Here is a 12,483-nt window from a genome sequence, read left to right on the forward strand (position 1 = left end):
AAGATGCCAAGTTATTAGTGATACAATCCACACATTTTCGCTTAAACTGAGTCAACCGTCCCAGGACTCGATGATAAGCCAGCCTTGTTCCCTCCCGGATGCGACGAGCTCAGCTCAGTGAGCTGTTGTGATAACGAGCAAGCGCGTATACTGCACGGAAAAGGACGATAGTAGAGGGCCCGAAGCAGTCAGTAACCTGAAGTAACCTGGGTGCTCCCTCCTCGTACTGCAAATGCGCTCGTGGAAATCACCTGTGGTCGAGCAAATTCAAATTGGCCACCGTTGTGTCCGAAAAACCATTTGGTCGCTTGCCTTGCCTTGGGAGCCGCTCCGGCACAGGCATTCTTTCGTCACAAAAGGACAGCGACTTGCTGCAGATCCTCATGTCCAGCTTTCCTCTCGGCGCCTCCAACCGCCTCGGCACGGTTCGCGTTTTCTCGTGCAAGGAGCTCCCCCCCCCCTCTTCCCCGCCGCGCCCTCCATCTGGTGGTCCCCGCCCGCGCAAACGATTGCCGGAATCAAGCCCCCCCCGCCCCCCTTCCGTTGTCCGACGCCACCATGCCGGCCTTCGTCGTGTGCGGCTTGCCACGAGATGCGGGACGGTCAACTGGTGCGTGGCCGTCGAGATCATCATCGATCGCCGGCCCAACGTCGCAGGATGCCCGTAGCGCACAAGGCCGCACAGCTCGACACGTCACGTCTACAAAGACTGTCGGATTTGGTCATGGCTTTCCCTAAGCCTCCTTTGCTTTCTTTGCCTTCGCCTTGCCTAATGCAAAGTGAATGACTGACTCGGTGGTATCAAACATGACTTGCCCCCTCCACGGCCGACAACACTGCCCTCAAAACGCCCGACTTGCAGCCTTGCAGCCTACATAATAACAAGACCTCATGAATGCCATGGAAGCCATGAGAGGAGACGTGGAAATGCACAATACGACACGGCTTGCTCTGAATGCAAATAGAAGCAAAGAACACAAAAGGCCGACCAACTCCAGACATGTAATGAAGGACAAAGGGCCGCGGGCCCAAGACGCTAAAATCCGAAGCCGTCATGCTGGTGGACGGGACACCGCCCCGGGTGGTTCACAAACCACGCCGATATGCATGCCCGGTGGAAACGGCAGAGACACTCGAGGCGCGCCATTGCCACGCCCACCGTAAATTCTTCCAAGCAAATTGTGCACTCGGCGTCGTCGATGCAGTCCTTCTCCGTCGCCGCGTACGAGTACATGCCGGTCCGCCGTGGCGCCGCTAGGGGGGCCTCTCCGTCGTCCCCATCTCGGGGCATCGGGCTGCCGTAGGTGCTGTGCGCTTGGATGCACATGGTGATGTGAGATTCTCGCAGCTCGTCGAAGTCAGGCAGCTCCCGGGATGGCAGCTCGCGGTGACAGATGGGACACTCGTCTTCCTCCGCGATCTGAGGAGGCGGAGGCAGCGCCCGTTGACGGGATGAAGACGGGCCTTCACCAAACGAGCTATGGCGATGGCGTCGCGAGCCAGACGGTGTACTGGATGGGCCAACGGCGAGCAGGCGGTCAAGCGGAGTTGGGTAGATGACAGTCGTGCGATGATGGCCGGATGAACCAGAGCTGCCTCCATGAGGCCCACGGACCTGTCAGGCGATTAGAAAAAGCCGCCAACGACTACACATCCATCGTTGCGCTCTTACCATTGTAATGCTCCTCGTGCGTGGCGAGTAATACTGGTGAACATCGCCAGGGCGGCCAGTGGCAAGGACCGTTCCGTATCTGTGGCTCGCGGGCGGGCCAGCATACGTACCGCCCATGGTGCTCCGAGAACGCTGGTGTGAAGAGCGCGGCGACGCGCCAGCCGACGATGTCGGGCTCTGTGGCGGCGCCGTGTTTGGGTCTGGTACGCAAGGATTGCACAACCTGACCCGTTCTCCGCCCGCGGGACCGTTTACGTCAAAGTACCCAGCGCCGAGGCCATCAAGAAGCAGGCTGGGGGGCATGGCCATGTCCGACCCCGGTGGGCGAACGATATACTGATGAGGGATGATGATGCGATGCGGCGAGCACGAGTTGCACACCACCCGTCCGCATTTTCTGCAATCCTTGTCAACAGAGCTGTGTCACGACTGGGATTACTCGAGATATTGTGTGGACGAACCGGCAGTGATGCTTGCGCACGAAGAAGCTAAATTGAGCATGGCAAATGGGACAATACGTGACCTCTGCATCAGGCTGCCACCTAGGGAGCACAAACTCTGGTGACTCTTGTCCGTCGTTGCGCGTTCGATGCCGGCGAGGAATGGGTGCATCCGGCGACTGGTCACGCGAGGCCCGCGACCCGCTCCCTCGTCTCCGCGTGTCGGGGTCTTCCTCGAAGCCATAGGAACCCGCTCTACCCTCGGTCTGCCAAACTTCCCTATAGCCGCTGGTTGAGCGCTGGACATGATTTGGCGAGGGCGGAGTTGTACGATATTGCTGGGCGTTCAGGGCGTTGTTTGTCGTACTGACCATAGAAGAGGATCGAATGGGCAGCGAGTACGTGTTTGCTTGGCTGCCAGTCGCATGACCTGACTCCTGGGCAACCGGTACACCCGAAGTCGACCCTGAAAACCTGCTAGGGTCCTGGTCGTCATGGGTTGTTGACCTTGGCTCGTTCCCGTGTGCCGTGGGAACATCGACAGCGTTCCCGTAGCTGATCGCAGGTTGGGTGTCCCGACGCTCTTGCACCGTGGAAGGGCCGCCCTCTGCCGTCTCATCATCATTGACATCGTCGTCCGTTGACGTTTCTCTCGCGATATGATGGCCCGGGCAATCGAAGTAGCGGGAGCATTCCCCCTCGTGAAACTCGGTCGTTTGCCAGGGGCAACTCGTCGAGGCCGTCAACTGATCGCTGCTCTCCATCGGACCTGCATCCACAGATGAATTGTGACCGTCCTGATCAGAACTCTCCAACTCCAAGAGGGAGGCAGGCCCGACATGGGCGGACGAGCTCGCCATGTCAAAACATGGGACGTGACTCGTGCAGTCGTACGTTGCTCCGACCCGAAACAAGCAGGTGGCGGTGCTGCTCTTGTGTTCGAAAGTCGATGTCGGTGTGTTGGGACGAGGAAAAAATCGTCCGTGTGCCCGTCGCCTCGAACTTTATGTCGCTTTAAACGCCTTGGTGCGCCTCGCCTCTGGCAAAACTCGGGTCAGCCGCTGCCTGGGCTAATCCGCCAAGGCGTGTGTTGTCGCCATGAGCGAGCCAGAGCAACGATCGTCGTAGCGATACTTACAGCACCAAGTCATCCCGAAATCTGCTGTTGCCAGAAGTTGGTTCACCAGCAGAGACTGCAAAATAATCGCAGTCGTTCAGGGGCCTGGGGAAGACAGGTAGTCAGTCGTCAGGGACTTGCGATGGACCCCTTGCGTCAGGCATGACAGCCAGCGTGCTTATCAGGAGATGGGCCAGCTTATCGACCTGGAGGTGGCGTTTGGCGATCCAGGCGGTGACGGCAGGCCCCCCAGCGCGCCAGAGCTACCGAGGCTTACCTAATATTTCGCGCCCTGTCACCTGCCATCCCGGCAGGTCAGGCGGGCATGGCGGGGTCATCATTGCGGCAAGCACACCTGCTAGCGCACTGATCTCCATTCTTCTCAGGCACCTAAAATCGACAGTACACATCTACTATACCTAGATACGTATTTGTATCCAAGGCAGGAAGGGACGGGACGGACGATGCCCGTTTCCTCAAAGGTGGCATTTAGGCCCTCCAGCAGCCTGCGGGGTTTCATTTAGTTCCTCAAGGGCCTACGGAACACACTCCTTGTCATGACGACTCACATGCTCGTTCGCGTCATGGGCGACCCCGTCACCGACATCCGGAGCTAAGGGATGCAAGCCTGGCTTCGGACTGTATTACGCCAACAGCACATCTACACGACGAGAGGCATGCTACTCTCCGACTTCTCGGTCGTCGCTCCAGTGGACGAGGACCATAACCGGCCACTTCCACGTACTGTGTCTGATCCTCTTGCCCCAAATGTACAGCGGCACCCACAACACGAGCACGCCAGCAGAGATGCCCGCCATGGCGCCGTAGGCGTTCTGGTAGCCGCTCCTTTCGATCCAGGGGTTCGTCTCGAAAGACAGGAGGAATCCGAACAGCGCTTCAGTGGAACAGGTCAGCCTTTACTCGGAACGGAAGAATAGACGCCCTCAAGCGGGTTCGTACATTTGAAACCCATGACGGCGAGAGTGACCTCGCCAGCAACAGGACGATAGGCATCGATGACGTAGACGAGGCAGATATTTGTCGCCTGTGTGATGGAAAAGTTCACTGGCAACGGTAGACGATTAGCAAAATCAGCCGTGGCCCAGTAGAAAGGGGGAAATCCAACTCACAAAGACCAAGACCGATGGTGGGACAGATCCAGTGTAGTTGATGCTGAACCCCGACACCGAACAATACCAATGCCAAAGGGGCCGTGATGCAAGACAAGCATATCGCAGGAAGGCGCATCTCTGGCTCGCGGACACCCCCGTTGCGTTTGGTCAGGCAGTCCGCCACTCTATCCCCCAGGATACCGCCGGCGGGAACGCCGAGCAGTGAGCCGATGACTGCCGACAAGAAACACAGCCCAACTTGATATGGCTGGAAGTGGTAAGCCTGCTCAAACGCGGGATCCACGTTGGATGTCACCGCCACGAGGAAGCCGATCGTGACAGCCTGAACGAGCGCAGCCCAGAGCACCGACGGAAGAATGATGAGGCCAAACGGCCGGATCATCATCTTGAAGATGTTTTCGTCGGTCAGCGTTCTTCGGAACAGCCGGAGAGACCGGAAGTAGCTGTCACGCTCAAGACCCGGAGTTCTCGACGTTTCGAAGCAGGCTTTGGCTGAGCTTGTGCCTGCCAGCTTGTCCGTTGAGGTCGGGACATCGCAGTCGTTGCCACTGTCCCGAGGGTAAGCCGTCTCAGGCAGAGTAATAATGGCCAGAAGCAGGACCAAGCCGACCAGGGCGGAGCCGACCTCGTATATGGTGCGCCAGGGGTGGTTTATCGTGATGAGCCCCGAGATGATTATTCCTGCTGCAACGCCGATTGATAGAAAGCAAGTATACGCCGACATGATGCTGCCCCTTTCGTGCAGGAAGAAGATGTCGGCAATTGAAACGGGGGCAATGGTCTCGGCCGCCCCGGCGCCAAACCCCATGAGTATGCGCCCAGCTAGAAATCCGCCATACGACTTGTCGAATATGAGCCAGACGGAGGTGGCAAAGTATACAAGATAGCTGAGTATGTAGACTGGCCTGCGCCCCCATTTATTGGCCATGGGCACCCAGACGAGGTTTCCCGTACCCTGCAGCAGAGATGTTGTCGTGAAGAAGTAGGCAACTCTGGGTATCGCATATGACACGAGGGTGTTGTCCGCCATGGATCCGGGGAAGAAGTCTGCAGCTGTCTGGACAATGGCAATGCTTGGACCAGCGGCTAGAAAGTTGCACATGGCCATGGTCGTGCAAAGGACGATGGCGATGTAGTATTTTTGCCATATCGGCCTGTCTTGTTAGACTCAAGGCTCCCCCAGCGAGGGCCAAAGACATCACTTACCAGTTCAGGGGATCATTAGGGTCAGATGTCGGTCGAGGAACAAGTATGACAGCCTTGCTGTCATGGTGCATCAACCGTACATTGCCCAGCGTTCGTTTTCGTCTCTCTTCATCGCCAGGGCTCTCGACACTGGGGTCCAAACTTGCTGCGACATCTTCCTTGGCCATAGTGGTGATGTGCTGGGGGTCTGTCACAAACCGCAGGCATGCCCATGGAAGGAAAAAAGAAGAACTGGTGCAGCAGGAGGGGATGTCGGGCCGCTCGTTTTCGACTGCGAAACCTGAGGTGCAATATATACGGCTCAGCCCGCAGAGCTCCGAGGAGCTGAAGGGAAGGTGTCTGCGGAACTGGGGTCTCAGACCCAGGCGGCTTGCCGTTGGTTGGGCGGGAGGAATACTGCTTTGGATAGCCACAGAGTGACAAAATGTCGTAGGGCAGCCCCAAGGTTGCACTCGGACTCAAACCTGATCCTCTACTAACTTAGTACACCAGGAGTAAAAGCACTTGAGAGGCAATGTATCATGTCCTGCGTCGTGCCAATGATGTTGGTCAGCATGTGCCAGTTGCGGTAGTTGCCGTAGCGGATCGCACGAACGACGAGATCCTCCGTCATCGATTCATGGGTGCAACAACGCTCTGGAGAAGAACTACGCAGAAAATGGTGATGCATCTCAGTGTCGTCAACTTGTGCGAGGCGAAACATAGAAGGATGTAGGTTACGAAGCAAAAAAAACCACCACTGGCACATGCTGATTCCTGTTGGGTCGCACAGACAGACACCAGCTACAAGGATCTTCACATTTGCGGCGTCTTGATACTCCCGAGTCCCCAGTTGTCCCAGCCGGTTGGGGGCCATGCCTGGGGCCAGCTAATAAACCCCTGCCGCATGAACCATGTGCGGAGCGGAGGAATGAGATGGGCTGTCAGATTCGCTCTCTGTCTCTCATGAAAGCAACGCCAAGCACACCATCGACTGCGCGGCCACGTTTTTGGCGTCGACTAGCCTACAGAAAAACGTCGACCGGTAGGCGCCACCAGCGTCCAGAGGCCAAACCCGTTCTGCGGCACGAGTGAAGCGGCACAGCATGCCCAATCTGGCCGGGTCTGGCCTCGTTGTCTTTGCCTTGGGGTTACGGAGGGCAGGGTGAAGCAGGCGGCTGGAGGCCCAGTCTAAGACAATTGTATGGAGGCGCAAAGCAATCTGGGCCTGGAACCCTGTCGACTGGAACTGATGGGCCAAATGCCGACGTGCTAAATTTTGAGCAGGCAAGACACGCGAGGATGAGGCACAGGGTCGCCATGTCATTCGCTCTCCAGCGCCACCTGGACCCGAGCCTGGCAGGCGGATGGGGTCTGCCACCATCAGCGTCTCCAGGCTCGCCTCAGTCAGGCCTGGCCGCGCAGCAGGGATCCGCCGCGCAGAGGTGCTGGGCTGATCCTCTTTAGTGACCTCTCCCGCGGTCGAGAGCTACTACTTGCGGTCGACCAAGGCCCAAAACGAAAGGGTGGCACGCCTTCTCAATCGCCCATCGGGCAGCCCGAGACAAGCGCGGCAGAGAAGCTTGCCTTTGGCTTCCAAGCTTAACTTGGCGCAGCGCAGGACCTCGCACGAGAGTGTCGAGACCGTCTCCTCAAGTGCCCGCGGTAAAAGGGACAATTGTATAGAGAGTATTGGCGACCTGACATCGTGAATCGGCCGGGATGGGATCGAGTGGGTCGTCTGGGTCGGTCTCCATGCTGTCCCAGAGCCGTGAGATCGCCGCAGCATGTGCTTTGTCGCTGGACGAGGGCTTCTCAGAATGCGTTGCCCAGATTGTGACATGCAGCTCGCGTCTAGCAGTCGATTCAGCTGAGCGAGCACAAATAACACGGTGCGCCGTAGAGGGTGAGACTGCCGGTTGAAAAGTGACTCGCATCGTTATTAGATGCGCAGCACGCTTGCTGTCGACTGATGGGCGCCGCCTCCAGTGTTCCACAGCGTTTTCTGCCGTGGAAGGTTCGACTCGACGGGTCCGTCGCCTTTGTACGCGGCCAGAGCGCGGGGGTGACAGGGGGAGGGTTCCACGAGCAGCGCACACTATCGTTTAGCAGGTACTAAATAATAAGGTATCTATTGGAGACTCACAGGCACTGCAGTCAGTCCTTGAAGCTCGTTGTAGGTACGAAAGTCGAGCAGATCGCACACAGCGCAAGAGAGACAGAGAGAGCGGGCTGGCGACGCTGACCAGATGGATCCATGTGCACACGCACGCACACCCTGGCAAAGACACCGAGACAGAATCGCCGTGATGCGCGGAGCGGATAGTAGTGGTGAATCGTGATAGTGCTACGGGGTGCCCGTTGCCTCCGTCCTCTCCTCCCATGACGACTGCCTGCCTTGCCTCTTTGGCCCCCCCTCCAACCCCTCTGGCGTGCTGCGCGCCTGCCTCTTTCCAATGGACGCCCCCTTCCATTGCTGCTTCCTCCACTACGAATAGCGCACTACAGTCTACACTGTAGACTACCTACGTACGAAGTACGTACTGTACGTTGTACCTCCCTGCCTGCTTGCCTCGTCCACCTCCACCACCTGCCCGCCTCACGTCTTCGTCGCCCGGCATCGCTGCAAAATACCTAGCAGATTCACGTCGACATGTGTAACTCACCAACGACACCATTCTCTGCAGTTAATGCGACTTTCCACCCCGTCGTCTCGTACGGGCACTCACTTGCTGGTGCCTTGCCTACCTCGACCTAGCTAACAGACGACCGCGGCAGCCCGCTACTCGAGTCCTACCCCACGGCTCTTGCCAGTGCTGGGGGTGCATCTCCAAGTCCGTCTGCGGCCTCAAGTCCCCTTGATCCGAACGACTTTCAGCCTTCGCCGTCCGCCTCCGTTTCACCACATTCGCCGCGCACCACGTCCCGATTTCGATTCCTTCCCTTCTCCTTCGGTGCGCGGCGCTGCCAGGGTCCACCGCCACATCAGCCCGTTCATGTAGGCCCCCCTCCCAAGACGTCCTGCGGGCACCGGTCGTCCCTCGCCGCGGCCAGGAGCCGTGGCCCCCCGACTCACTCACGGACCTCCTTGGCCGACGCGCCCGCCATTCGCATCCCGCGAAGCGAGAGGCCAAGCAATGGCAGGGCCGTCCCTTTCTCACATCCTCGACCCTCCGCGGCCAATCGCCCATGTCACCGGACTCGACACGTCGTCTGACTTTCCTCAGCACACTGCCATATCTGCCGCCGTTCCTGTTTCCGACCCTACCGCCGGATCTGCTGGCACCACGCTTGGTCCGACATCTTCGCGGCCTCATGTCGTTCTCGCGCCTATGCACGGGAATAGCTCCGTGACGTCCTCGTCTGCGCCTGCGGTCGCTTCTGACGCAGGTGCCCCTCCGCGGCTGCCACCAGACCAGTCTCAATTCCAGCATGGCTCGGCCTCATCGAACAAGAGCCATGTAGGCAACAACTTGTACGCATGTCGCGACTGTGGACGATCTTACTCTCGCCCAGAGCATCTGGTGAGGCATGTCCAGACACACACCCTCGGCCGACGTTTTGTCTGTGATATATGTCAGAAATCGTTTGCTCGCAAGGACCTCCTCCGAAGGCACGTCGCAAATCATGACAACGACACGCCGCAGAAGCGACGCCGAACGACATCCTCCCCAGGGGCTGGACGGGTTACGCAAGCATGCAGGGCTTGTGCCATGGCTCGCGTCAAGTGTGATGAGACGAAACCATGTCGCCGCTGCATCAACCGCAAGCTCTCATGCGTCGCATCCGAGGCAGGATCAGCAGCTGCCATGCACTTGGTCCATTTGTCCGCGAACGCCCACATGACCACGACTGAGCCAGCTCAACCCAACGCCGTGATGGGGCCCGGAGACGCTCCAGACTCATCGTCCCCGGCGTCACACGGGCAAGTGCGGTCAGTACCTAGCGTCTCAACCTCGGGCCCGGAGCCTGCCACCACGAAGAGTACACCTCTGTCACAGTCAGCATCCTATCAACCGGACGACGGACAATTACTCACACCTGACACGGGTGCCGATCAAGGCAAGGCGCCGAAATGTCGCTCTCGACTACAAGACGCTAACATTGTGGCAGCCAATGCTGAGCCGTATCACCAGCCGTATGAGCCAACAAATACGATACCGAACGCCATCATGGCTATGAACAGGTCCCCATTCTTCGACTTTCTGCGCGACGTGCTTTACGAGCAGCCTATCGACACGTCGAGGATACCCGACTCGCAGGGCCTCGCCGTGCTCGACTTTTGCGACAATGCGAACCTGGATCTCACGGAGCTGGACTTTGGTCTTCTTGATCATTGGAACTTGGACGGCATGGTGGAAGGGACTCTTCCGGCTCAGGATGTCGTCACGCATGGCGCAAACTCGGCCGAAATTGCTCAAATGCGTCAGAGTCTGGTCCAGGCTTGGACTGAGTCGCCCTGGCGGTGGGATCCTAAGAACCATGACACTGGATATCGAGAGCAAGGCCTTCTCGCTGTTGCAGCCAAGGAAATGTCGAGCGCCCAGTTTCAGGAGAGCCGAAAACGACTGGAGAGAGTGGTGGCGGAGAAGCTGGAGCAGCCGACGAGAGATCGTGTCCTCGCCATACTGCTCTCGACGTGCCACCAAAACTCGGCTGCTGCCAACCGCGTCGCCGCCTCTTTCCCGACGGTCGAGGTCATGGACACTTTGGTGCACATATTTCTGGCGTCACAGGCTTGCCAGGTTGACGAGTGGATTCACTTTCCGACGTTCAGATTGAATGTGCAATGGCCCGAGTGGGTTGCCATGGCTGCCGCAATGGGGGCGGCCTTGACTCCATTGCCTACCCTCCGCAAATTTGGCTTCGCCGTACAAGAAGCAGTCCGTGAGTTCAGACCCTCTCGCGCTAATTGATACGTGGTTTCTGACTGCCGCTCCCCAGGAATCACGATACCAGCCAGAGTAGGGACAAGACAAGTCCAAGACCGTGCCACGGACCTCAGCTAACATGGTCCTCAGTTTGAAGAAAATAACACTGCCATACAAAGGCTGGGTCTCGTGCAATCCCTCATCCTAGTCCAAGACCTTGGGCTTTGGAGCGGGAATCGACGCAAGATGGAAATTGCGGAATGCCATCTCGTCATTCCAGTGACGGTACGTGTGCCAAGTTGCCTTTTTCGTACAGCTTCGTCTCATGATTGCCACAGATGATGCGTTACCGAGGCAGATTCCAACGATCAAAATACCCCGTCATTGCGGTCGATTCCACCGACGAAGGCGAGGTGCTTGAGCGAAAATGGAAACAGTGGGTTGAAATGGAGCAATGGAAACGGTGAGTTGAGAAAAATGCCATTCGTGGGACGCCGCGTGCTGATGGAAGGCACAGGCTCGTGTTTCATTGCTACATACGTGAGGCTCAGACGTCGATGACTACGCTGACCAATCCGTGCCTCTCGTACTCGGAGCTTACTCTTCCTCTCCCGGAGTCGAGGGAACTTTGGTTGGCGGAGAACGCACTTGAATGGAAGACGCGATATCTGGAGAGGAACGCCGGACACCAGAAGCGACCGCCGTCGGTGGGAGACCTCTTCCACGATGTTCACCTGCTGACACAGAACCATGCGCGACTTGACGTGCAGTATTCGATATCCATTTTTTTGCATGGCTTCTGGGCGCTGATATTAGAGTATCGACAACTAAGCTCTGTTCACAAGACTCGGTCATACGCCAACAGCCTTGGCGGGAATCCAAACCTGCTCCTCGGCTCGCGTCACCAAGAGTTGGTGAAGGACTTGCAGAGCTTCCAGCTGATTGCATCTGGGTGGCGGGACATGTCACCACGGGAGCACCTGCTCCTCAACCTACTGATGATGAACTTGCATGTGTCCCTGGACGACATGCAGCTCTTCTCGGGGAAGGAAGGCGAGGATCAAGCGCGTCGGATTTACCCAGTGCTGCAGCAATGGGCAACGAGCTCGGAATCGCGGTCTGCGGTGTGGTGCGCCGCGCAGGTCCTGCGGTACGCACGATACTTTCCGCAGGATCACCTGAAGGACTTTTACGCTGTGGCTGTGCACCACGCGGCTCTATCCTTGTGGACGTATGGTGTTGTGGTGCGGGCAAGCCGACGGCAGCCCGCGTCTTCACAATACCAGAACGAAGTCATCTACCTAGACGGCTCTGACTCGATAGCCATTCAGCGGTTCATCGGCTTCGACCAAGGACGACCGGTCATCAAGGCTCCGGCCGTTCGAGGCATGGTCAGGGAAGCCTCGGTCCAAGACCCGCGCGCCTGCATGGAGATTGCGCAGGACGTGCTGCGGTCGAACTTTACTCGAGGGCAAGAGCTACCGCCTCTAGCTGAGAATCTGTGTCAGATAATCCAGCAATTAGGCGCCGCTGCTTGGGCAGTAGGGCTGGGCTGAATGGGTGGAATCCCGGCCAAGGGGCTGGCTCATGTGTGCGGACTCTTGAGGGGTATAAGGGGCTTGGTTAGGGGCACCAGGAGGTGGGCGTGCAGGGCTCTCGTCAGCAAGAGAGCCTTGAAATGCATGGAAGAAATAGACGTTCTCGACATCGAGTGCGCATACTCGGGAACTGGATGCGGTATTGCCTCTGGAAAGGGGTGATTGTAACGCAGAGGCGTTGCAGAGCGAATCGTCTCGGATGGCTCGATGGCAGGGATACTCGGGCGCGCATCGAATGAGATGTCCAAGCACCATATAGACAGAGACTCTATGCCGCGAGTCTGGTATAAACTGTATATGAGGCACCGAGTCGGTACCGAGTCGATGCCACTTCTACTAGGGGCATGTTGATTGAGTCTTGATGTCTCATGTGGCGCGCCTCATCATCAGCCGCGCCAGCAAGGCGAAGCTGGTAACAGGCAGCCAGCCAGTGCCAGCGACTGCGCCCCACTGGCGGGTGTGGCCAC

General features: G+C 57.9%; 3 protein-coding genes across 3 annotated transcripts; 1 reads left to right on the forward strand and 2 right to left on the reverse strand.

The window, feature by feature from the left end:
• Window positions 1–723: 723 nt before the first annotated feature.
• Window positions 724–3,420, reverse strand: JDV02_001080 (uncharacterized protein). Its single transcript, XM_047981971.1, has 3 exons — window positions 2,134–3,420; window positions 1,673–2,069; window positions 724–1,615 (listed from the first exon to the last, which is right to left on the reverse strand). Exons 1-3 carry the CDS (start codon window positions 2,970–2,972, stop codon window positions 1,037–1,039), a joined length of 1,815 nt encoding a protein of 604 aa, XP_047837932.1. The 5' UTR covers window positions 2,973–3,420; the 3' UTR covers window positions 724–1,036.
• Window positions 3,421–3,714: 294 nt separating this feature from the next.
• JDV02_001081 (uncharacterized protein) lies at window positions 3,715–6,084 on the reverse strand. Its single transcript, XM_047981972.1, has 5 exons — window positions 5,569–6,084; window positions 4,360–5,516; window positions 4,190–4,294; window positions 3,799–4,124; window positions 3,715–3,735 (listed from the first exon to the last, which is right to left on the reverse strand). Exons 1-4 carry the CDS (start codon window positions 5,733–5,735, stop codon window positions 3,910–3,912), a joined length of 1,644 nt encoding a protein of 547 aa, XP_047837933.1. The 5' UTR covers window positions 5,736–6,084; the 3' UTR covers window positions 3,715–3,735; window positions 3,799–3,909.
• A 2,043-nt stretch (window positions 6,085–8,127) lies between these two features.
• JDV02_001082 (uncharacterized protein) lies at window positions 8,128–12,329 on the forward strand. The gene is made up of 6 exons (XM_047981973.1): window positions 8,128–9,609; window positions 9,661–10,434; window positions 10,492–10,511; window positions 10,569–10,703; window positions 10,757–10,881; window positions 10,936–12,329. The coding sequence occupies exons 1-6, from the start codon at window positions 8,685–8,687 to the stop codon at window positions 11,972–11,974; spliced, it is 3,018 nt and encodes a 1,005-aa protein (XP_047837934.1). The 5' UTR covers window positions 8,128–8,684; the 3' UTR covers window positions 11,975–12,329.
• The last annotated feature ends 154 nt before the right edge of the window (window positions 12,330–12,483 follow it).

Source organism: Purpureocillium takamizusanense, chromosome 1 (assembly GCF_022605165.1).
Source record: "Purpureocillium takamizusanense chromosome 1, complete sequence".
Taxonomy (NCBI): Eukaryota; Fungi; Ascomycota; class Sordariomycetes; order Hypocreales; family Ophiocordycipitaceae; genus Purpureocillium; species Purpureocillium takamizusanense.